Below are 22,837 nucleotides of genomic sequence, written 5' to 3'. Positions count from 1 at the left end.
TTTCTGTGTTTGCTTGTGGCATGTAACGGCTCTGTGTTTTAAAATCGAATACCAACGTAGAATACCTTTGTGGATTAAAGCAAATATGAACATGAATAGGATCGAACAATCCCAACTTAAATGAGGGCTACTTTTAAGACGATTTGTGGCCTCATTCAGCCTATCTTTCGGCAAATATATAACAAAAACATAAAAAAGTAATGCACAACCAATGCATAACCTAACAACTATGAGGTACTGATTGATAAACTATACAAACACATTATAAAAAACAGGTTGAGGTGCAAATTTGTGCAGTAGAAACAATAATTCGCGATCCATTCGTTTACCCAACTCTCGAACTCTGTCGAACATTCCATTCTAATCGTTGCACTTTTAACAGTACTTTTAATATCGCTTACTACCAATTATCGTAAATCTTTGTGGATGTGTGTGCACGCTAAACTTTTAGACAAACTTCCCTTCTTCCGAGTGCTGTGTTTGCCATTGTGCTGCACTCGCTAGTCCTGTAACAATAGATTGAACGTGAAATCGCCCAGTGTCCTCGCTATCTCGCTCAAATAGGTTGTGTATCTAGTATAAGCTCTCTAAATGTTGGTTTTGTAGTAGTTTGATTTCTAATTGTGTTCTACCGATTGGTGATCCCTTCACACCCGTTTCGTTTGTGCATAGTAAAGATCAAGAAAGGTTGACTTGTTACGGAACTACGAGACCGCTGCAAACGCTTTAGAGTTCAAACCATCGCATCCGATGAGTTGCTTTGCAACAGTGATCAACAGGGCAAATGAAGCCGTAACATCATAAATTATAAGCTTCCATGCCATTTCCATGCTCACCCCCCCATTGAGCCATTGGCATGAATGTTCGTGTGGGCAACTAGGGTGCACTTCCTCGTAAGTACGTTTTTAGGAGAAGCATAATACATTGCGCCTAATAAGGATATTTGGATCGATTTTTACAACCTTCATTACAGCCTCGCCCTAAAAAACGCTATCCCTGTGGTACATCTTGTGACTTGATGATTATTGTGTGATGGTGACTTATCTAGAGTGTAAGGTATGTGTGGCCACGGGCGTGCTGTGCACACTGTCGTCGTACAAAAGTTGAAAGCATCTAGTAAAGGTTTCTTTCCATGGGCACGCCACGGCTTGTGATCCTTTGGGTTCCGCTATCGGTAAACGGGAAAGAAGTGTGCAGCGAGTTGTTCACTCTTTCGATCGAAAGGCGCACTACAAGTTCTAGCCAGTAAAATTGGAAAGAACGGGTTACATATTTACAACACCACTTACGCTAAAGGTACCGATCATATCACGAGTAAGTGATCTCTTCCGTTTGCCAATACTTTAGAAAGATGATACTGCTCACCCACTGGGCACAAGGAGAGGAGATCGGAGATCGCAAACAGCCAACCCCGATCACCGTCACCCAACCCGTCACTGCGTCATACGAATGCCAAACGAGTGCTGCAAGTTCCATCACTACTAGGTCTACTGCTATTACTGCTAATACTACCACTTTGACCATCAGTTCTTCTGCCCTAATTCGTTCTTTCTTTTCCGTCCTTTGACTCGGTTCTACGGTGATGACGCTACAATTCCCGCGAGCTAACGATCCTAGGTTTATGTTTCCTATATGTGTTTTTTTTTTTCGACATTGTGTAAGGCATTCGAAATGGAAGTGGAGAAGATTATAGGTCTAGGATTAATGGGAAACCCCAGTGAAAAGTGGTTCCAAATCGTTCGCGTTTCACGCCAGCCTGCGCCGGGTTTTAATTGTGCTGTGCTCGTTTGCCTATCATGTAGTTTTTCCACCGTTCAGCCGTCTGGATGATCAGCGGGTCAGGGTCGATAGTGGCCAACAGTAGCAGTTGATTGACGTGCGTTGCGTGATAGTCCCATCGGGCTAAGTTTGGTGCAATTCCTAAAACGAGCGCCAACACATCGTGACCACAGGCGATAATAAACGGTGACCACCATCTACAGTACTTACCGAGCGTAAAGTGACGCAAATCGTAGCTCGTACCCGATCCCGTATCGTACAGGAGCAACATCTTCTTCAGACTCGTCATGCCTTGCTCAAACAGCATCGCAGCTTCGTTCGATTGGTTGGCCGGTGCGGTCGAATTCAAATCGTACAGTCCCAGTAGCGAGTAGATGAAGCCATTCAGCACGAACGAGTGCGGTGTCGTCGGGTACTCCTCGTACCAGGCGTACTTCCCCAGAAAAGTGGCCAGCACTCCGCCCTGGTAGGACGGTATCCGAAAGAGCTTTAACCCGTCGAGAGCCGCCCGCAGATAGCGTTGGTCACCCCGCGAATGGTAGTAAGCTCGTGCCAGTAGCGAAATGGCGTGGCCCTGAGCCATTGCCGAGTACCATCCACGTGCCAGCTCACCGAACCCAGAGCCTAATTTTCTTCGCACTGGAATAGGCCATCCACCGCTACTCGGGTCCTGGTGCCGTATCAACCACTCGGCCGCATCATAAAAATGTGCAATATGTTCACTCGTCGAGAGAGTCAAATTGTCGATACTGCCGTTGCCGAGTAACGACACTTCCACCACCTTCAACTCAGTGCGCCGCATCTTGCGCCGCTTGTCGGTGATCACGTACTGTGGCAAACCTTTCTGCAGATCAACAAACAGATCGCGGGTCAAACGCTTCCACACTCCGGTACTGTTTAGACCGATGCCGTAGTAAATGTTCTCATCCTGTACGCCGATCAGAAGATCGGCAAGAATGTAGTACACGTGGTACATCTTCTGTGTTTCCCGGTTCTGCAGCGTCACGCATAGGGTTGAGTTCGGTTTCAGCAGCACGTCTACGCTCAGTACCAAATCCAACACATGATCCATCGGCAGGACGAGCGCCGTATCGAAAGACTTGCCGGTGGAGAAGGTCAACACCATGTTCGCGCCCGTCGATCGTCCTCCCGCCCTCGCGACGATCGGATCGAGCGTTCTATTCAGGGAGCTACTTTTCGGTATGATCCAGGCGGCCATTTCACGATCACCATCCTCGACCACCTTGCGGCGTGGCTCTGGTTCGGTCAGGTTTTTACTGTAGTGCGAAAGTCCAAACTGAGCAATTTGCGTGGCGTAACAGTAACCCTGACTTTCCCACTGCGTCGAAATCGGGACACCCTCGAGCGCACTGATGCACTTTACGCGATCGCGCATCTCCACGTTGTAGTTTTCGAAGTACATAAAGATACCACGGGGATCGTAGCCTCCCTTGGGATAGTTAACTTTCCCGTAGCTGTGCGTCCAATCGAACCTGCGGCTGCCATCGACCACGTTCAGCGACCCGTACACGTCAAAGTACTTCTGCAGGAAGGAAAAGGGCAGATACACTTCATCGCCCTCCTTGCGGCACCCGATCGCGTACTCCTGATTGATGATACAGTCGATTTCCTCCGTCTGCTCGAACAGATCCCCTGTTGAAGGAAGCAATTCCTTTGAGTGAGGGCTGGTCGAGAAAGTTAACCACAAGTAAAGCTTACCACTACCGTCTCCATGGTGCTGGGGCCACTTTGGAACCAGCCCGTGGCCGACGCCACAGTACGCCCAAAGGGCGAACGTTATCAGTGTCACCGCCACGCAGAGACTGAGCAGAAACTTTGGGTTCAGCCGCATAATGATGAGAAAGAATCGGGTCTGAAAAAAGTAGCCAAAATGCGATGTAAGTGAAAATGTACCCGTGACGGTTTTGTCCAACGATGAAAGGTAGCAACGAAAGAAGCTAGCCTGCTACCTAGCGGCAGGAATGTGGCCTACACAGCTTGGGAACAATACGTCACAATCTTGATTGCATCTATTTATCATACACTCCTCTCAATCCTCCATCAATAACCTCCTTGCCAACCTCCTACTGCCGTACTCAAATAGGCGTGCAATTTCCGTTTCGGCATGGTCAATAACCATAAATCATACACGAACCACTTTGATACACTGATCGATAACCCGAGCTCAAGGCAGAGTAGTGAAGTTGAATTTACTTTTAGATTCGCAAACCACCGGCAAATGCAAGGAAGGAAAAGGTTACCATCCAACCAATTAACTCGAATCCCAATCCGACGAAATAACCAAGATTCAAAAGTACTTGTGTTTATTGAAAAAAGATTGTAGTCACGAAAGAATCAAAAAGTGTCTCCTAAGCTCATCTGGCTGTTTCGAGAAAGTATATTTTGAAACATTTTTCCTTTGACATCAAAGCACTCGTCCTGTGCGAGGAAATGGCGCTACCTTCTGCTAATTTGAAAGAAAAATGGAAAATTATAAATGTAACGCGTTCATGGTTATCAATCAATCGACGAAACGAAAAGATGTACCACTTCCTGCCGGATACCTTCTGATCTGCGGATGCGCCAATGCCGTTTTTGAACGCAGTCATCGACTCGGATGATTGTTGCAGGACACTGTCGGGCACAGGACAAACAGGGAAACACTCACAAACTCCAGCACTCGCGGTTTGCCTGCCGGAATGGTCAAGCACGGCACACTAGGTGATCATTACTTATGCGTTCTACGTTTTGTTACTGTAGCGTTCCGTTCGCTTTTTGCACCTTTTCACCATCGGCCACCATGGTCGCTAGGCAATCGTCGCACGGTTACTGTGGTTCCAGCGTTCATGCTTAGAGTCGGCACAGTTTGCTTGGCCCCTTTCGTTCAATTCGTGTCGGCAACTGACCATATGATGGGAACCATAGCGGAAGCAGGGGTCCTGTTTTATGCGTTTCACTACTTCCCGATGTGTGATGAAGATGTTGTTGATTCGTGCACTACCACCCACCAGCAGGTTTTTTTGGGAACAGTGCTACAACGCTGGCCGACCTCACATCCCACACGGCTGTCGATTGCGAACTGCGGACCAATAGTTTTTTTTTCGCACTTCCGAGTTTGGGGACGTACCGTGCGAGGGTCCTATATTTTCTGCCACTTCTCTCGCTGACACACAACAACGCACTGTGACGGGGTGCGCGTGTGTGTGCAATTGAACACGGCATGCAAAATGTCCTTCGTATCCTGCCCAGGTGTTTCTGACCAAACCCGCACTCCTCCGGTTTGACGTTTGCTGCGTGTTGACTTTTTTCGGCCTTTCGTGTGTATGTTTTGGTGCGTCGATCGATCGCGGTTGGTTGGTGAGGGGAGCGAAGAGTGGCGAAGTCGGGGAAGGGGCAGCAAGGCCGTCAGAGTTGACAGCCCCGAATCAAAACAAAGCGACTGGTACGCAGAATCGATGAAACCGGTTTGCTACCGAAAAGTCGAAAACAACGTATTTTGTGTAGAAAATTTATGGCTTTATCACATCATTTAAGCTTTTGCTTAAGGTGTTTGAAATCGATCGTATTCGCAGCACAAGTTCAGCTTATTTTCATTGTTTACCAGGAAAACTGTCGATGATCGAATCGTAACAGGCGGAAAAGTGTGGTCCTTCTCCCTCCACCATCGATAAACTGGTAGACCGATTGCATCTCACTCTGGCAAAAGTGCGGTGAAGCTTTTCATCGACGCAGCTGTCAGAAGGCGACGCGTAAGGACGGTAGTATGCAATCCATTTTCGGGAGTGTAAATCACTAGGACAATAGACAAGGCAATAGGCAAGGAAGTGTATTTCGGGTGCGTCGCAAACAAAAGAAGAAAAAACGGATACCGTTTTTTCGCCAAAAAGGGTGCAGCAAGTTCGCGAACGCTATCGAGCTCGAGTAGGCCGTGTGCAGGTGACGATCTATTGCGTTGCGTGTCATTTGCGTATGAAGCAGACTCCTCGGCAAATAGGGCTGCTGGAGGACAACAAAGTGGAAACAATTAGCAACGGCAGGGGGAATACCCTTGTCCATTTTCTTGCCATTACGGGCCACGAACTTTGGTAGTGTCGTGGACGTAGAGTGTTCGGCCGAGGAGCGCCGCTGAAGCGCAACACAATCTCCATCCCTCTTTCCCCGTTACTTTCCCACAATCCGGAATCTCTCGCAGCCATGGCTGCACACAACCTGAACGATGAAAAGCCACGCACGGCGGACGTGTTCTTCGATGCTTCGCTTCGCTTCGACATGATGCCTCTTTCCGCGACGGTTAAGCAAGCCCTTGCGCGGAATAATTTCCTAAACCCTTCGCCGATACAGGCCCGTGCCATTCCGCTGGCGCGGTGTGATTTCGGTAAGCGCGGATAGAGAGTGTGAAAAGTGGCCACTAGTTCAACGTCTCTTTTTGCAGATCTTCTAGTGCAGGCAAAAGCGGGAACAGGCAAAACACTGGTCTTCGCAGTGACGATCGTGGAATCGCACCTGCCGGAGGTGGGCTTTCCACAGTCGCTCACGATCGCACCGACACGCGAAATCGCTGTTCAAATCGAGGGCGTACTGAACCGGATCGGGGCCGATGTGCCAAACTTTAAGGCCCGCAGCTTCATCGGCGGCATGGAGATCAGTGTTGATCGGAAAAATCTTCAGAATTGTTCTGCCGTCGTTGGCACTCCGGGCCGGCTGCTGCACCTCATCAAAAGCAATGTGCTCAACACGTCCCACATCCGGACGCTCGTTCTGGACGAAGCGGACACACTGCTCGACATGCGCAAGGATATCAACAGCATCGTGGCGGCGCTGCCCGAGAAGCGACAAACGCTCGTTTGCAGCGCCACGTTCTATAACAACCGCGACCGGGAGCTGTTGCGCTACATGAATGAGAAGTTTATCGGCGTCACGCCTAAACGGGAGGTTCCGATGCTGTACGGGATCAAGCAATTCGTGCGTGAACTTCCGGAAGAGAGCGACAATGTGAAGGATCTGTTGGCGAAAGTGGCTTCGATGGGGCAGCTCTTTCGGCAGATCGTTTTCACACAGGCAGTGGTGTTTGCAAACACGACCGCCAAAGCCGAAACGTACTGCAACTACCTGCGGAAGGGCGGTTGGCCTGCGGACATGATCAACGGTGGGATGGAACAGCGTTCGCGTCTGAAAGCAATGGATGATTTCCGTGCGCTACGGGCCCGAGTTCTGGTGGCCACGAACGTGATCGCACGTGGTATCGATGTGGAAGCCGTCAATTTGGTGGTGAACGCGGAAGTACCGAAGGACCACGCGACCTACCTGCACCGAATTGGGCGGGCGGGACGCTTCGGTACGAACGGAATCGCGGTCACGTTGGTGTCCGGTGTCAAAGATATGGAACGATTCAGGCGCATACTACACGATATCGGCGGGAATGAGATGTTCGTGTATCGCATGCCCAGCCAGGACACGATGGAACACATTTGGCAGTTTGCGACGTATGGCGACCGGTACGAGAAGCTGTTCGCCTCACAGATGGAACAGGAAATTCGTGATCGCGATGCGGATCAGTTGTTTTTAAAAGCGATGAAAATGCTGGACGCCACCCATGAGGTGGCGGCCGCGGTAGGTGAAAAGATCGCGAATGCACCATCGGCGGGTCAACGGGTAAACAACAATGAAGACACGAAGCTGGACGATAGTTTGGAAAAGTCGACTTCCGACGAAGAAACGGTGGTCGAGGTGAGCGCAACTGAGGGCCAGGAAACAACGGTCGTGAACGGAAAGCGAAACGGGCACACCGGAGAGATGAACGGTAACGTATCTGCGCCGAGCTGTGCAGTGGACGATATGACCGTATCGATGGGAAACTTAAGCTTAGAGCGGCCCCAACCGGGTGGCACTGGAACTGGTACTACTAAACTCGATTCAGTTAACGGCAATCGCAAGGCAAATGGAAAAGCAGACGAATCATTGGACGCGGAGCCGGCCAATGGTGCGACGGACAATGACGATGATGATGATGATGACGATTCATCGTCGGCACCTTCACCCAAGCCGGGACCTTCGAGAAATGGCATGAAAGTGTCCACAGTGTGCGCCACGGAAGTAAACAACGGCCTAATGCTCGCAGTTCCGACAATCACTTCTCCGGAAACGATCGTTTTGGGACTGGAACAGCTAACGGTGAACGAGTTCGCAGCGGATTCGGACGGGGAGAGTAGCAGCTCGTCGCTCAGCACCAACGTCACCGAAAAGGTGGAGGTCGGTTCGGACTTCAATGCCCCGCTGGCCCGTCTCAATCAGATCCCTGATCCGCGCGCCGTTCGCCAGATGCGCTCGGTCGACTGTTCCGACCTCGAGCACAGCTCCGACAGCGAATCGAACGTGAACGAGTGTCCCGCGTTCGAGTCGAACAACGACGCTCTGTTTGCGAAAATTATGGAGCAGAAGGAACTGAGCGTGGAGCAGCAGGAACACCAGGTACAGCTTCACTCCATCGACGGTTGCAGCCTCGAGGTGCACGACGACACGATCAGTGACCGGGAGCTGTCGAGGAAGGGATCCGTGCCGGATGTGGTTCCGTCGGGCATTTCGCTCGATCCTTCGCGACTGCACAATCGTACAACGGCCGAAGAGCACGCCGAGATTCTTCTGGGCCACGAACGACGATCGGTGGCCGAACTGGAGCTGGAAGGCGAAGAGATCGAACTGAACTCGAACACCTGCGGCTCGAATCGGGGTTCACTGTTTGAGGAAGAAGAAGAGGACGACGTAGAGGATGTGATACAGGCGAAGATTCCGAAACGGATTCGCTTCCAGCAACAGGATTCGCTTGAGCTGAACTCAAACACGGTCGGTTCGAACGTAGGCTCGACCCCCGAACCACCGGAGATGCTGGATCAACCTCTGCTGCCACTGCCGATACCGATCGAGGCGGTTCCGAACGATGAACCGCACGATGACATGGACGACGCAAGCTCATACTCATCGGAGTATGACAGTGATGGATCGAACTCGTCCTTCTTCGATGATGTCGATCGCATTTCGGTAACGTCGGCCAAATCGACACCGAAAGAAACGGCCAACGAGCTGATGGGCGGTGGCGGCGGTGCCGGCGGCACATCGGCAGCACTCGTGACAGCAGGTAGTTTGGAGCAAATTGTGGCCTCCAACTCGGTTTCGGTTGCTCCGTCGCCGTTGTTCGTGAGTGCGTCCGTTGGAGCAGCCGGAGGCCCAGGATCAACACCGGGGCCCGCAACGATCCCCATCGCTCCGGTGATCGTTGGAGGTGCCCCGGAGGAAGATATAAGTGGTCCACAGTTTGTGCAAATGGAAAGCGCAGGGCCGTTCCCGGCGCACTCGTCACACATCGTCCGACAACGGACCCGAACACCCGTTAGCCCGGATGCCCAAGCTACTGCCGCCTACCATCGAACGTACGCCCTGTGGAGCAATCAGTACTGGAATCAGCTGACGCAGATCAATGATTATGTCCGCTTTGCCAGTTACACACGGCGCAATACTTACCGAAGTCCGTGAAGCTCGCGCAGGGGACCGCAGCGAGGAGGGCACTAATGTGGGGAAGCAACCGATCTTTCGATCGTCGCCATTGCTGTTTAGCTTTCGCATCCGGGTAGGCAGGGCAAAACGGGGCAAAAATTCAGCAAATTTTAAACTTGTGATTCTGAACGAAGCAAAGCATGCGGTGGTGGAGACACAATGGTGCGCTATTTAACGGTTAACTAAGATGCACATTAGAATTCGCCTATTTAACTAACCCTCTACGCTGAAGTAGCAACACAAATACACACGTATAAATATATAAACATACACGACTCGCTGCTCGCCTGCGATGTGTGCGCCTCGCGGAGCTGCCGGCGCTTAGAGCAAATGCTCACCGGATTCGCATTCTCTTAAGCAAAGATGATAGAGTTTAAGCAGAGCAAGGCTCCGAGGGGTATTCCCGTTTTCACATTAAACTGTAAAATTATTTTTCAGAACTGTAAACGTGTTTTTTTATCGTTAATGAAAAAAACTGTAAAGCGCAGCGGCAAAGCTAATTAATAATGTGTAACGGCCTGTACCGCGCGAAATAAACCAATGTGTAAACTAAATCCAAATGAAACGCTTCTCAGTCATCATGATCCTCTCGTCAGAAAAGTGAAACAGCAACCCAGCAAATCGTTTTGTTGATCGAATAAGAATATATGATTAAAATTTGTATATTGGTCCTAGTCTAGGTACACTTCTCTACGTTACGAAACGGTAGCAATGGTTTCCTTTACAGTAAACAGTCATGTTTTACACATCCTGAAATATCGTTATGGTAACTGAGGGAAGTGAAAATATCCCACTCACGTTACCCTAATGCCGCCACGTACAAGTTGACTAGAAATCCGTGCAAAGGGATACAAATTTCACGGCTACGACTATCAGCAAACATTCACAAACGCTGGAATCGGAAGTGCGGAAACTTTTTCGAGCCCATAAAATTGACATGTTAACTATCTACACTGCTCGGGCCCGGTGCTGCTCGTGACGATGTATAGAATGTTATTATTTTTGCAAACTTCATTAAGATATTTGTTCCGTGATGATGTTTAGTTCCATAAAGCCACCGGTTCGCAGTTACTGTGCGATCTGGGGAATCGTAATTTTGGCAACCGTCTGATCACTAACTTGTTCGAAAATTGTTTTGTGGTAGGTTTTTTGCTTGGTGATTTTTTAAATTAAAATCTGTCGAATTATGTAAATTACCTAAACCTGTAAATGTCTTCTCACCGGAACGCGATAGTTTTCGACAATGCAATATGTTATCCGCCGTAAAGGATATTTAGTTGCGTCGAATTAACCCGTACTTTTTTTACTTTTGATCGACGCTGGCTTGAATATTATTGTCGTGGAGATAGTTGTTCGCTGGTTCTTTGCGAAAACCCCCCGCAGGCTGGATTCCGGAACGTTGCCTTCCTTACAACAGCTTACGGTTTTCTTCGTCTTCGCCGAGCGCCATTTCTTTTCGCAACGTCTTACAGTCTTCAATGATAAAACTGGAAAGGGGCAAGATTAGGTTAAATCAACCGACGCAACGTAATTGCGGGTTCCCTGAGGACCTCAACGATACGCGTTACCTATAGAATAGAACAGTGAGTGGTGCCGTTACCAGATGCCAAATCGAGTGCGCATCGAAGGTCCACAGGATCGGTGGGAAATCGTTTACTTCCAGCAGCAGCGATAGCGTCGCAAGGACGATGAACAGAAAACACTTCCAAACGTAGCGACGTTTCCGGCGTTGCATCAAACACCACAGCATCCACCCGAGAGCGCCGCTCATCCCTGTCACAATGATCGATGGCCATTTTAAACTAGGAATCTCGCCTCAAAAAAAAACTCAGAACCCTACCGGTGACAATGTTCGCCTTCATGTTGTACGAATAGTCGAACCGTCCGATGCTGAGGTACGAAAAGTGATTAACGAAAAACAACACACACAGCGTACTGAACGTGCCCCGGAGAACCACCGACATCCGGTGTATCATGCGCAGCACCATCCCGTGAAACGAGGCAAGCACCATCGAGTACGCGAAAGTATAATCTAGCAGCTCCGTGATGGGGAAATCCCGTGTATGAAAGATGGCCGACCAAATCCAAGCGTTGAGACAGATGAACGAAAAAGCGCGCCACGTTCCAAACATGGGGCTATCGGTGCGAACTTCTCGCTTGAAGCGTTGCATCATTTTGTAGTGCGTAACGAAGTTGGCCACGGAGAAAAGCACCGATGCCGGTTCCTGCATGCCAAGAAACCGGACAAAGGGCCACTGAAAAAAAACGCAGATTTAAATTTAAGTTTCATCACACAAACCGGGATGGGGCGAACGGTTACCTTCCCGTAAAATTGGGGAGTGGTCCAGTTGCGGTTATGAAATGCGCTGGTTGTCTTCCACACACACTCGTAGCCGCACTCGTCGTAACAGGTCCACAGGAGCAACTTATTGATCGGGTCATGCTTCCATTGTAATTCTCGTGTGTACGAAATACCAGCTGAAATCAAAACAATGCATTACACAACAGTGCACAGTGCAGTTACAGTGCATTACAATGCGGTGCGCCACTGCTTACACTTGGTACAGTTATCGAGCGTGCAAAACTTTAAACAATTCTGATAGTATTGGCTGCGGTCGCCGCCGGAAGCGAAAATTAGGCGAAAGCAATAGATCAACAGTAAACAACTGAGTACCAGCGACCGAATCATCGTGACCGCGGTCGTCGCGCGCTCGTTGCCCAAAGCGATATTCTGCAAACAATGACTCCAGCAGCAAACCAACAGACAGAACAAATCACAGGATCATGTCGCACAATCCTCCTTCTATAAAATTACACTCCTCGCAAGGACGCTTTGCTCCTTCACTTCTCCTCCCCCGGAATCAAAACAAACCCGGAGTGAGAGGTGAGATGAACGTGAGATGCCCCATAGTGAGAATGAGATGGACGTGAAAAGATGAGAAATATTATCTCTGTTTGATTATATTATATTATCCTTTATTTTCGTTATATGACATTATTCATTATTGAGGTAAATAAAGAGCGATTTTACAATCATTCTGATTCCAGCTTTTTCTTTCTAAATCGCAATCAGAAACGAGCGGTCATGGTTTTCAATGGTCATCACTTTGACAGCAGTCCAGCCACGGATGCAACCCTGCCACACGAACTGCACTTGAAGTTTCTCGCTTGCAGACCGTCATCAGATTTTTATCCGTAGTACTTTTTTCGTGATCGGTCATCGCTGTGCCCCTAAATCGCATAGATTGAACAAAGAGAACCAATAGAGGAATCGTGTGAAAGTGTGTTCAATTTACAGCCACCCGTCGATTAATTGTAACATTCAATCGAATCTGCGGTCGGTAGTGCGCGTAACCCAATCCAATACTGCACTCCGTGTTCCTATTGTGTGTGGTTGGCTGACGGTGTGTTATGTGTGTGTTTTTGTTGCCCTAGAGAACCAATACGCAGTGGCCGAGCAAACACGGAAAAGTGTCGTCTTTCGCGAGAGTGCAGGAAAAAGGAATCCGATTATCCCCTAGTAATCTAGCGAAAACCATCCCTTAGTGATACCGTGCGGTGGTCGTGACGTGATAAGGCGAACAACGACACAAAGTGTAATAAAGCCAAGGCGATTTCTGCGTAGCGCGTCGAATAACAACGCAAATTAAAATGTCGTACGCATACTTGTTCAAATACATCATCATCGGGGACACAGGTAAGGGCGTAGTGTGTAGAACAACATCCTATCCGCGTCTCCGGAAACATACGGAACATCCAGTTCCAGCAGCACACCCAAAAATCCGGGCCCATCAGGGGGTGGCTCACTGGCTCGTTTGGGGTGTGATTAAATTAGCACTGCGTGGGCGTTACTGAAGGTTGCCAAAGGCTTTGCGTAACCACCACAACCAACGGGGCACTTCCGGGAATCCGAAATATTACCATGTTTGTGGAAACACGGGGACGCAAATCGCTTCCTTGTCCTTCTTCGTAAGGTTGGAAAAACTCCGACGATGGCTGCCAACAGACAGTCAGTGCGCCGTGAGTCAATGACGGCAACGGAAAGCAAAATAATCGATAATTTTTCGTCATCAACCACACACCGCACTGCCCACCAGACATGGTTTTCCTCCGCGTTGGGCTGTGTAACGCCATATGGAAGGGACTTGTCAGGATTGCTTAGTACGCCTTTTTTCTAGCCTTAAAAGCTCCTTTAGTCGCACGGTCTTTAGTGTGATGATTGATGAACCAAACCAAAGCAATCTTTGCTCGAGAACGCAAATTTGGCGACCGGTTGACGGATGGTGGTCCTTTGTCCGCCGTTTGTTCTCTTCTAACTATGCGGGTCCGTGTGTGCGTGTGTCACTCGCGCTCTCTCTCTCTCTCTGCGGGTCAGCATCGTATGTAATTACACAGCACACAACACGGAAAGGCCAATCGTGCCAACAATGGTGGAAAGTGTCGTCCCTGAACATCACCGTTTGGCCACGGCAACTCAGTTTGGAAGGTATAAACTAACAATAATCTGGGTCTGGGTTCTTGAGCGCACAGAAGTTGCATTTGCAACAGTACTGCGGGTCCGCGGACAAAGCAAAATGCGATTGAAGCGTGCATACGATATTGAATAAAAGGGAAAAGCATGCTGTTGCCTTCACTGGCAATCACCGTCATCAAATCATCACCCAGGGATAGAAAGAAACAAAAGACGCAAGCTTGAGGGCGCAAGACGTGGTCAGTAATTTAATACGTTTGTTTACGTCTGTCGGTAGCATGAATCATGGGAAACGGACGGGGAACTGGGACTGCCTTTGATCCCATTATGCGCGTCTCTGTATGGGACATTTCTAATAACTTGCTAGTTGACTCGCTCTTTAATGTTGCCCATTTCGATAGCAACCCGAACATGATTCATGGCGAACTTGGTTCGTGGAAGAATCACTTCTCACTTTTGATCACATTCGGAGCCACTTTTTTTCAAATAAAATACATGCAGCGATCACATGCTCGTAAATAGACCGCGTGGCGAAAATTGCGAAATTGTTGATGCTGAAATCCTACGAAGGTTTGACCCATGGCAGGTCTACCCATAGAACGAGCAATCTTCTTGCGATAACAGCTAAGAAAATAGACTGCCATAAATGAACCTCTCGCACGGAGAGGCACACGAAGAGCAATTGGCCAATGCGAAACATACTCACAAACACCTCACACGTCAGCATACGCACAGCGCATGTGGTGGATTTAACAACAATATTCAAACTCCTTCTTTAACGATCCTTTTCCGCAGGTGTGGGCAAATCATGCCTGTTGCTCCAGTTCACCGACAAACGCTTCCAGCCAGTGCACGATCTAACGATCGGTGTTGAGTTCGGAGCGCGTATGATTACGATCGATGGCAAGCAGATCAAGCTACAGATTTGGGACACGGCCGGCCAGGAAGCATTCCGGTCGATCACGCGCTCGTACTACCGAGGAGCGGCCGGGGCCCTGCTGGTGTATGACATAACGCGCCGCGAAACGTTCAATCATCTGACCACATGGCTCGAGGACGCACGGCAACATTCAAACTCGAATATGGTCATTATGCTGATCGGCAACAAGAGGTAAAGGGCGCCGGTGACACTGCTTCAGCAGACCACTAAATCTCTCTCTCCCTAATTTGCAGCGATCTCGATTCAAGACGTGAGGTGAAGAAAGAGGAAGGCGAAGCGTTCGCTCGTGAGCATGGTCTCGTATTTATGGAAACTTCGGCCCGCACGGCGGCCAACGTTGAGGAGGCATTCATCAACACGGCCAAGGAGATTTACGAAAAGATCCAGGAAGGTGTCTTCGACATCAACAATGAGGTAGGCAGCGATGGGAACTGTCTCCCGACAGTGATGTTGTACGATACCCGATTGACTTTTTCCCGCTAATCGACAGGCAAACGGAATCAAGATCGGTCAGCAGCACTCACCGACCAGCCCGTCGCTCGGCAGCGGCAACAGCCCGGGTGGACCGGCCAGCAGTGGATGCTGCTAAGCGTCGTGCCGCCAGCCACCGACGACGATCCTGATGTGTAGTGCTTCCCCACCCGACGACGGTCCCACATCGACGACGACGATGATGGTTGGTCGCACCTGGGATGAGATCAAGTAACCGACCTCATCGCGTAGAACCGTTGGTTTAATGCAAAGGTGGGGGGGAAGCACATGGCTCGTTAGCGAAACGCGGCCCGAACTCAAATGGACAAATGAGATGCCGTGTCGCGGACCGCTGTACCGAGCTTGGAAAGCGAAGGCCTGTGTTTGCGTATGTGCGTGTGTGTGTGTGTGTTTGATCTAAAATTTTACCGTTGGAGGCTGCATTTTCTTCTCTACAACAATACAACTACAGTAGCAAAAACCGAAAGCCCAAAAAGAAAACCAATCTCAATCCCTGTTCCGATGACACGTAAATTCCCACACTGGAAGCGAAAAACGAGTCGCAGAAGGCACTAACAACGGCAGTCAATCGTGGATTGGCTTGTCCGTGGACGTGAAGATCGCAGTAGAAGAGGACAGATCGAGGAGCACGACACCGTTACCAAACTGAAATCAATTCCCAAATTGCGAGCGAGTTAAGTGATTACGTATAAAATGGGTATACGAGAGTGTACGAAAAATAGGATAAATGGTCTCATAAAGGGAATACTGCAGCCAGTAAGAGCGAGTGGCATGATTACCGAACAACAAATTCACACGCATACCCTACCCCCAATCAATCCGTTTCCGATCCGAGCATTAACGGTACATCTTCCAACAAAGCAAAAAACCAAACAAAACATCCTTTGCAGCAGGTGTGCAGCAGAGCAGATTGTGTCGGCAGGATTGTGTCAGCTGTGGCGGCGGGTGATTGTAAAGTAGTATAACAAAACAAAAAACATTACATACATAGTTTTAATCTCATCACGATGGAGGTGTATTTGAGGCGCAAGCGTGAGATAACTTTTCCTGACATTTTTTCCACAAACGAACAAAACAGCGGGCCAACAGCTGCTTTCTCTACACTGGCACCGAAACCGACCATCTACTGTTCTACTTTTCACGGTGAAGCGGACACGTTTCTACTATTACGCATACGCAGATTGTTTCGCTAATACGCAAGATACTGGGTACGATTAACACTCGTTGCGGATTGAAGACTAAAGACTAAATAAGCAGACTAAATGATAAGGGAACTATATTATAGATCACGATAGGCAAGTCGAGGATTGGCAAATAAAGCAACGTCCCATATGAGCTCTGGTTTTCCATTACTCGTCGAAAGGTTTCCAATTCAGTTTTACAACTTGCCCGTTGCTCTTCCAATTCATTTTCTAGATTCTAGTTGCTTTTCCAATTGACACGAATAGCGATGAAAATCTATTAAACGGTGGATTTTATTCTCATAAACCGAATAGTTGCAACAACAGTGTTTGTCTTAGATTTCTGCCTTGATCAATATTGTGTTTGCTGTCCACTTTAAAACGACTACATCACCGTATATCTTATATTTTGTTAAAACCGCTGTTGCAGTAGCTGAAACTACTTGTCTAGATAACCACACACAGCGGCAGTAGGCAGTTATGACCAGTTGAGAGTCTAATGAATTCTGATGGAGTTTGCACCAATTCCATGCTTGAGAGGTCGGCAATACTTGCGTTTTCTTGATCGGAATGTTACAGAAAACAGTTCCACGCACTCGATTTCTTGATCAGCGGTGCGCCCGAGTTCCTCATTTGTCACAGCCCAACGCACCCCAAAGAGAGATCCACACTCGGGTGTACGGTATCGTAGCTAAACAAACATTAATCCCCCGTTTATTACTAACACAACAATAAATAAAACACAATCCGACGAACTGGTGGCTATTTGGGATAATAACATAAAATTCAAGGAACGTGATAAATAGTTGTTCCATTGCGAAGCAGCTTGACTAAGCACCGAAAAGCACGAGCAACATGAGGTTAGCGAATGATGAAAGGTGTGCAAATGAGGTCATCTCCACAAGATCCGGATGCCTGCAGGGCTGGCGTCAAATTTATTGGCATATAGTTGTGTACGGTATAGATAAAGCTGAAATAATAAAAAAGACAACTGGAACTGAATTCGCGAAACGGTGCACATCGCGTGGTCTCATTTTGTTTTATTTTTCACCCGAAAGATTCTGGAAGTCACCATCTAATTGAATAAAATATTTATTGAATCAAATGATCTTAGTGATAAGTACAAAAAATGAAAGGATATTCCGCTGTGAACAAGATCTTATAAAAGTACAGTTTTAAGTGTGGTTTAAATTAAATATTCACGCATGTATCCGACCCCTTGCGGTAGCCAACTAATACAAAATCAAACGAAATGCCCATTCGGGAAAGTGTAAGCTACGCTAGGGTTTTGCTTTATTCTTCAAACTAGTCATTTTTTTATCGTTCAATTCCCCTAAAACTGTCTTCGCAATCAACTATCATCACGCGCTTCTGGCAGCAGGTTGACGAGGAGTGTCTCCCCTAGAGCTGCGTGAAGCTTTAACATTCGCTAAGCTCGGCCTACAGGGCGCATTTTCGTGTATAAGGCAATTACATTGACTTCGACATTTCCTACTAACACACTATTGCAATTTTTCTCGCGTAACTATAAAGCCGAAACGGGTTTTTTTTGCTAACAATAACATGAAAACTCCTAACCGTGAAGTGGAATACTATGCAAATCGCTAGCCAGACAGTGATATTCTATAGCGCACCGACTGGTGTTTGCTAGGTAAAAGGCCAAAAAAAGGCATACAATCGATATTAATTACTTGGTTGGTTAATTTGTTGGGTGAGTGAGTTTGCTTTTCCGAACAGTTCTTTTGCTGAGGTAGTTCGTATTGTGACACACCGTGGAGGCGTACTAATCCGGTAACTATACGGCGGTTTCCGGCGAGCGGGTTTGTCACTTTTGCTTTCTACGAACACACACGTTGATATAAGTACATAAGGCACCATCACCACCTCCACCACCACCACTGTGACACGTTTAAGCCGTCGCAGTGGAGCTCAGGGCTTCACTTCCTTTTTCGGTGTCCTCCTCATCCTCCTGGTTTGCTCTGTCTATCGGGCCGATCACCCAGGCGCACACTCCCGACAGGCAGATGAAGAAACCGGCAGCGTAGAAGGAATCGTCCCACCGGTTGGTTACATCGTACAGGAAGCCCGCGATCGGAGGCCCAACGAGACTGCCGATGCCCTGCACCAGCAGTATGAGGCCGTATGCCACCGTGAAATCGTCCAGACTCACCAGCTGCACCATAATGATGGGCGTGAAGGAGAAAGTGCTGGCAAACGTAACGCCAAACACCACACACAGCACTGACATGACCCAGTAGCTTCCGACGGCCCACGGCAAGAGGAAGATGGATGCTCCGCAAACTGGAAAAGGTACGAGAATGTTAATGCGAAGATCAAGCGAGATCAAATGTCGCATCGTCGGGCCGAAAGGGGGTCACTTACAAACTAAGCAGGCGCCGTAGGCTTTGCAAACATTGACCCAGGGCTGGTCTCCGAGCCAACCGAGACCGACCATACCGATCGTGTTGAAAATTCCGATCATTGAGATCAGGTTCGCAGCATCTTCTTCGCTGTAGTTGTTCTGCAGGACGTACTCGGGGATGTAGAAATAGGGAATGATGTACCTGTAGATGGAGTGGACCAATAGGTAGGTTAGACATTTTGTTTAAACCAAACTAAGTGGGAAGACTTACCAAACAAACAGCAGCAGAGTCGAGATAGATAGCATACCAAAGCGGAATTCGAAGAACAGAGAGAAATCAAAGATCGATTTCAGCGTGTCGATGAAGCTTCCGTACCAGGGCTGGAAGGAAAAGAGAATCGATCACGTACACGATCAGGTCGTCCAATGAATGAAGTTGTCGACTGCCTCAATATAAACAAAAAAGGATGTTCTCATCAAACGTAGGCTCTGATCTCCGTTCAAACGACCATGCGTCTCCATCGGCGGTGGAATGCAAGCAAACCATTTGGGTTTCCCTTACAAATTCTAATTTTATCCAAGCTATGCTCATGAATGCCTTTCAAATTAGCAATGAAACTAGAGCAATGTGCAATCTTTTCAGAACGTTGCACATCAAAGCCAAACAAACCACAAACAAGTACCGAACCAGTTTTCAAAGCCGGGTAAAATTGGAACCCCGAACGATATGCCAACCGATGCGGACCACAACAACCTTCGAGCGGCGAGGGAATTAGCGTTACGCAGCTGCTTGATAAAACCCCGTGCAAGATGATCTTGACAGCCGATCGTGGGACATTCATTAGCGGGAATAGCGTGCGATTCCCAGACATCAACAAACGTGTCGCGATGACGCACGTGACGCACAGTGTCAACCGAATGTGTCACCGAATTTATATTTGTTGCCAACCACTATCCGCTACAACAGTAACAACATTTCAAAGTATTCGGTAATTCTGTTTACTACGTGCTTGGTTCTGAGAAGCGTACCGGCGTACCAGCCACCGGGTGAACAACACCCGGAAACCGGTTCGAACCGGTTGCAAGACTCGAGCCTGTAATTATCTCTAGCGGGTCCCCATTTTGACCAGGGAACCACCGCAATCCGCGCCCACCCACTCGCCCTTCAGGCAGTCTCCAACTCACTCAGCTTTATTTTTAGTACCAATCGGTACCAACCGAAATGAAATGAGGTGTTTAATGCCCGCCAATGTGAACGAAATGAAAATGGCCGCCTTACCTCGTCCTGCTCCTTGGCGATGGTCGTCATCGAGTTGCGGAAGATGTTAGGACACGAGGACGCCTTCAGCCGGTAGCGGTGCGTGTTGAGCAGTGCGCCCCGATAGTGGATCGAGTTGCGGTGCAGCCGCATGTCCTTGTAGAAGTTCGAGTACCGCATCGATTGCTGGCGGGCGAGCGGCTGCCGCTTGAGACCCCCGTTACGCGCTTCACCGGCACCGGCACCAGTAGCGCTGGCTGCCGCCGGACGCGGCTTCAGTTTCGTTTGCTTCGGCACGACCAGCGTAACGCTCGTGTCGACATCCGGATTGAAGATTTCGTTCTCGTACACCACGTCGAGCGAGTTGCCACGGAAGCTGCGCTGCGGCGTACCCTTTTCCACACGCATCCCCGCATCCGCACCGGAACTGAGGGCACCGCCACTGCCCCCACCAACACCATGACCACCCATGCCGCCGCATCCGCCACCATTTCCGTCGCCGCCACCGGCAGCCAAAGCTACCTCATCCAGCGACCACCGGCTGCCACCCGGTTTCTCCTGCAATTCCTGCTGCCGCTTAACGCTCAAGTAGCCGTCCTCGAGCGACGTCACGCTGAGGGTTTTCAGCGAACCCCGCAGCCCCTGGAAGCCACCGTGATGCTTCCCGTTCGAGGGCTCGTGATCGTCCTCGGTTAGCTTCTCGTACGAGTTGAGCGTTTCGGCGCTGGCCAGTCGGGCCGCGCTGGTTGCCAGCTTGCCCGGCACCGAGCTCCGCTTGAACGTTTCCTTCGTCAGGATGTTCTGGCGCAGCGACCGATTGCTGCCCCGGTGGTGCCCGGGGTAACGGTGCTCACCGGGGCTGAGATGCTCCTGTTCGGCGTAGAACGTCGGCAGGGCCACCTCGCTCTGGTAGCGCTTCGTCAGGATCGAATTCTCCGGCGGTAGGATCATCTGGTTCGCCTCGGTGTTCACGTTCGTCACGAGCGTATCGAGGACGTGTTCGCGCGAGATGCCCGTCTCGATGAGCTTTTTGATCTCGTCCAGGTACACGCTCGAGTTCGAGAACGTTTGGATGCTCTGCGCCCGACTCTCGAGCCGCGCCTCCTCGATCATCCACTCGGGGTCCCGCATGAGGGCGCCCATGGCCACGATGTTGAACAGGGTGCCCGCCAGAATGAGGGTCGTCCCGCGCCACCCGAACTCCGCAATCAGCCACTGGCAGAGCGGCGCGTACACGAACGTGCCGATCCCGGTGCCGGACGCACCGATGCCGGTCGCGAAGGTTCGTCGCTTGTCGAACCAGAAGGCCACGCTCACCACCACGGTCACGTAGCCGACGCCCAGCCCTACGCCGGCCAGTATGCCGAACGTGAGGTACAGCTGGAAGATCGACTGGCAGAACGAAGCCAACACGAACCCAAGCCCGCCGACCGCACCGCCGATCATCGTCATCTTGCGGCAACCGTAGCGATCCACCAGGTTAGACATGATCGGTCCGGATAGCAACGGCACCGCGATGAACAGGGATCCGATCCAGGCCGTTTTTGCCTTCGATTCGCCAAAGTAGGCGAGCAGCTCGATGTAGATCAGCCCGAACGAGAACGACACTCCGTCCATGATGAGCGAGATCATGAAGGACGAAAACACGACCACCCAGCCGAAGCCACCGTCCGGTATCTTCGGGGGCTTCTTCTTGACCGGCTCCTGCAGCGACGACAGTATCGAGTCGGCTTCGGACACCTCCGAGTTGAGGCGCGACCGGCGCCCATTGCCGACGCCCGTCCCGGCCGACGGTACCTTCAGCTGGGACATGCTCAAGTTCTTCCCGTAGTTGCCCTTCTCCGACGGACCGAGGTCCGAGTCGAGCACGCTGCTGAACGTGACCTCGTTCCCCGTGTTCAGCAGATTCGTCTTGATCGCTTCCAGCTCTTCGCGCCCGATACGGTTCCGCTCCGGTGACGATCGATTATTGCCGGTGACCGGATCTGCCGGCGGGCTGCCATTGTTGTTGTTGTTCTGCCGGTCGGCCGTATCGTGGTCCGGCTCGAGGAACGGTTTCTCCGACGGGTCCGTGATGCGGATTTCGAGCACCATCGTAGAAGCGCTCCCCTTGGCGAGCAAAAACAAAAAGTTGAAGCTCCGCAAGCTGCTGCTCCGCGCAGGGAGGAAACACAACTACACACGTTACGGGGCTGCGCCCGGACCAGCTGATTGGTCGGAACTGTCCCGATGTTTCCCGGGAGCGCGCGGTGGTTCCGCCGTCGGGGGCAGCAGGTTCGCGGTGGGGCAGTGTTGTGGCTCGTCTCACTACTACCGACTACAGTCCTACACAGTGTTGATGCTATTGGTCTCGCCACTAGAGCTACGGGTGCTGGTGCCGGTGCCGGTGCTGGTGGTGGTGGTGGTGATGGTGGCCTTGGCGGCTAATAAAAACCCTCTCCGTCTCGATCGGATCGATCTGAGCCGCGGATCCTTTGGCAGATAGCGGAGACAGTGGCTGGTGGATTCGGTGGTGGTCACGGATTTCCGGATACGATGCATAAGGGGTTCCGAGTGACCGCCGTGCGTCGCTGACAACAGACACGGGTTCGTTGTTCTCATCAAACCGCTTCCTCTCGCGCGGTACGGGCTGCTCCTTCCCTCTAGGCACTTGCTACTTGCTACTAAACACACGCTTCCTCCTTCAATCCTTCAAAAAGTCACCACACGTTGGCGGCGTACACAGAGGGGGGGCGCACACGGACGCACTGCTCGCGATAGCTGCTCACGGCAGCGGTCAATGTACACGGCCTTGCAGTGTGTCAGG

The 22,837-nt window shown here is 50.1% G+C and overlaps 5 protein-coding genes across 5 annotated transcripts; 2 read left to right on the top strand and 3 right to left on the bottom strand.

The window, feature by feature from the left end:
• Nucleotides 1-1,768: 1,768 nt before the first annotated feature.
• LOC128268002 (D-glucuronyl C5-epimerase B) lies at nucleotides 1,769-4,462 on the bottom strand. The gene is made up of 4 exons (XM_053004988.1): nucleotides 4,344-4,462; nucleotides 3,551-3,652; nucleotides 1,990-3,493; nucleotides 1,769-1,920 (listed from the first exon to the last, which is right to left on the bottom strand). The coding sequence occupies exons 1-4, from the start codon at nucleotides 4,386-4,388 to the stop codon at nucleotides 1,769-1,771; spliced, it is 1,803 nt and encodes a 600-aa protein (XP_052860948.1). The 5' UTR covers nucleotides 4,389-4,462.
• A 1,216-nt stretch (nucleotides 4,463-5,678) lies between these two features.
• Nucleotides 5,679-9,863, top strand: LOC128277743 (probable ATP-dependent RNA helicase DDX20). The gene is made up of 2 exons (XM_053016251.1): nucleotides 5,679-6,154; nucleotides 6,212-9,863. The coding sequence occupies exons 1-2, from the start codon at nucleotides 5,974-5,976 to the stop codon at nucleotides 9,304-9,306; spliced, it is 3,276 nt and encodes a 1,091-aa protein (XP_052872211.1). The 5' UTR covers nucleotides 5,679-5,973; the 3' UTR covers nucleotides 9,307-9,863.
• Nucleotides 9,864-10,000: 137 nt separating this feature from the next.
• Nucleotides 10,001-12,364, bottom strand: LOC128279122 (post-GPI attachment to proteins factor 3). The gene is made up of 6 exons (XM_053017843.1): nucleotides 12,359-12,364; nucleotides 11,884-12,058; nucleotides 11,648-11,805; nucleotides 11,168-11,582; nucleotides 10,896-11,100; nucleotides 10,001-10,814 (listed from the first exon to the last, which is right to left on the bottom strand). Exons 1-6 carry the CDS (start codon nucleotides 12,362-12,364, stop codon nucleotides 10,736-10,738), a joined length of 1,038 nt encoding a protein of 345 aa, XP_052873803.1. The 3' UTR covers nucleotides 10,001-10,735.
• A 170-nt stretch (nucleotides 12,365-12,534) lies between these two features.
• On the top strand, nucleotides 12,535-17,429 carry LOC128268545 (ras-related protein Rab-2A). The gene is made up of 4 exons (XM_053005667.1): nucleotides 12,535-13,024; nucleotides 14,594-14,909; nucleotides 14,972-15,152; nucleotides 15,229-17,429. Exons 1-4 carry the CDS (start codon nucleotides 12,979-12,981, stop codon nucleotides 15,325-15,327), a joined length of 642 nt encoding a protein of 213 aa, XP_052861627.1. The 5' UTR covers nucleotides 12,535-12,978; the 3' UTR covers nucleotides 15,328-17,429.
• A 56-nt stretch (nucleotides 17,430-17,485) lies between these two features.
• On the bottom strand, nucleotides 17,486-22,651 carry LOC128268544 (uncharacterized). The gene is made up of 4 exons (XM_053005666.1): nucleotides 20,053-22,651; nucleotides 19,045-19,154; nucleotides 18,794-18,975; nucleotides 17,486-18,712 (listed from the first exon to the last, which is right to left on the bottom strand). The coding sequence occupies exons 1-4, from the start codon at nucleotides 22,123-22,125 to the stop codon at nucleotides 18,321-18,323; spliced, it is 2,757 nt and encodes a 918-aa protein (XP_052861626.1). The 5' UTR covers nucleotides 22,126-22,651; the 3' UTR covers nucleotides 17,486-18,320.
• Between the last annotated feature and the right edge of the window lie 186 nt (nucleotides 22,652-22,837).

This window comes from Anopheles cruzii, chromosome 2 (genome assembly GCF_943734635.1).
Source record: "Anopheles cruzii chromosome 2, idAnoCruzAS_RS32_06, whole genome shotgun sequence".
NCBI classification, from domain to species: domain Eukaryota; kingdom Metazoa; phylum Arthropoda; class Insecta; order Diptera; family Culicidae; genus Anopheles; species Anopheles cruzii.
The sequence above is the reverse complement of the archived record's forward strand: the minus strand, read 5'-3'. Positions and strand labels throughout refer to the sequence as shown.

Bases quoted from the DNA above. Each gene is read 5' to 3' on its own strand.
- LOC128268002 (XM_053004988.1), bottom strand. From the start codon at position 4,388: ATGACTGCGTTCAAAAACGGCATTGGCGCATCCGCAGATCAGAAG. The intron at 3,653-4,343 runs GTATCCGGCAGG...TACTTTTTTCAG, and splicing joins GCGCATCCGCAGATCAGAAG to ACCCGATTCTTTCTCATCAT. The intron at 1,921-1,989 runs GTAAGTACTGTA...CGCTCGTTTTAG, and splicing joins TTTGCGTCACTTTACGCTCG to GAATTGCACCAAACTTAGCC.
- LOC128277743 (XM_053016251.1), top strand. From the start codon at position 5,974: ATGGCTGCACACAACCTGAACGATGAAAAGCCACGCACGGCGGACGTG. The intron at 6,155-6,211 runs GTAAGCGCGGAT...CTCTTTTTGCAG, and splicing joins GCTGGCGCGGTGTGATTTCG to ATCTTCTAGTGCAGGCAAAA.
- LOC128279122 (XM_053017843.1), bottom strand. The intron at 11,806-11,883 runs GTAAGCAGTGGC...TTTTGATTTCAG, and splicing joins GCTCGATAACTGTACCAAGT to CTGGTATTTCGTACACACGA. The intron at 11,101-11,167 runs GTAGGGTTCTGA...TCATTGTGACAG, and splicing joins GAAGGCGAACATTGTCACCG to GGATGAGCGGCGCTCTCGGG.
- LOC128268545 (XM_053005667.1), top strand. From the start codon at position 12,979: ATGTCGTACGCATACTTGTTCAAATACATCATCATCGGGGACACAG. The intron at 13,025-14,593 runs GTAAGGGCGTAG...CCTTTTCCGCAG, and splicing joins CATCATCATCGGGGACACAG to GTGTGGGCAAATCATGCCTG. The intron at 14,910-14,971 runs GTAAAGGGCGCC...CCTAATTTGCAG, and splicing joins ATGCTGATCGGCAACAAGAG to CGATCTCGATTCAAGACGTG.
- LOC128268544 (XM_053005666.1), bottom strand. From the start codon at position 22,125: ATGGTGCTCGAAATCCGCATCACGGACCCGTCGGAGAAACCGTTCCTC. The intron at 19,155-20,052 runs GTAAGGCGGCCA...TTTTCCTTCCAG, and splicing joins TCGCCAAGGAGCAGGACGAG to CCCTGGTACGGAAGCTTCAT. The intron at 18,713-18,793 runs GTAAGTGACCCC...TACCTTTTCCAG, and splicing joins CTACGGCGCCTGCTTAGTTT to TTTGCGGAGCATCCATCTTC.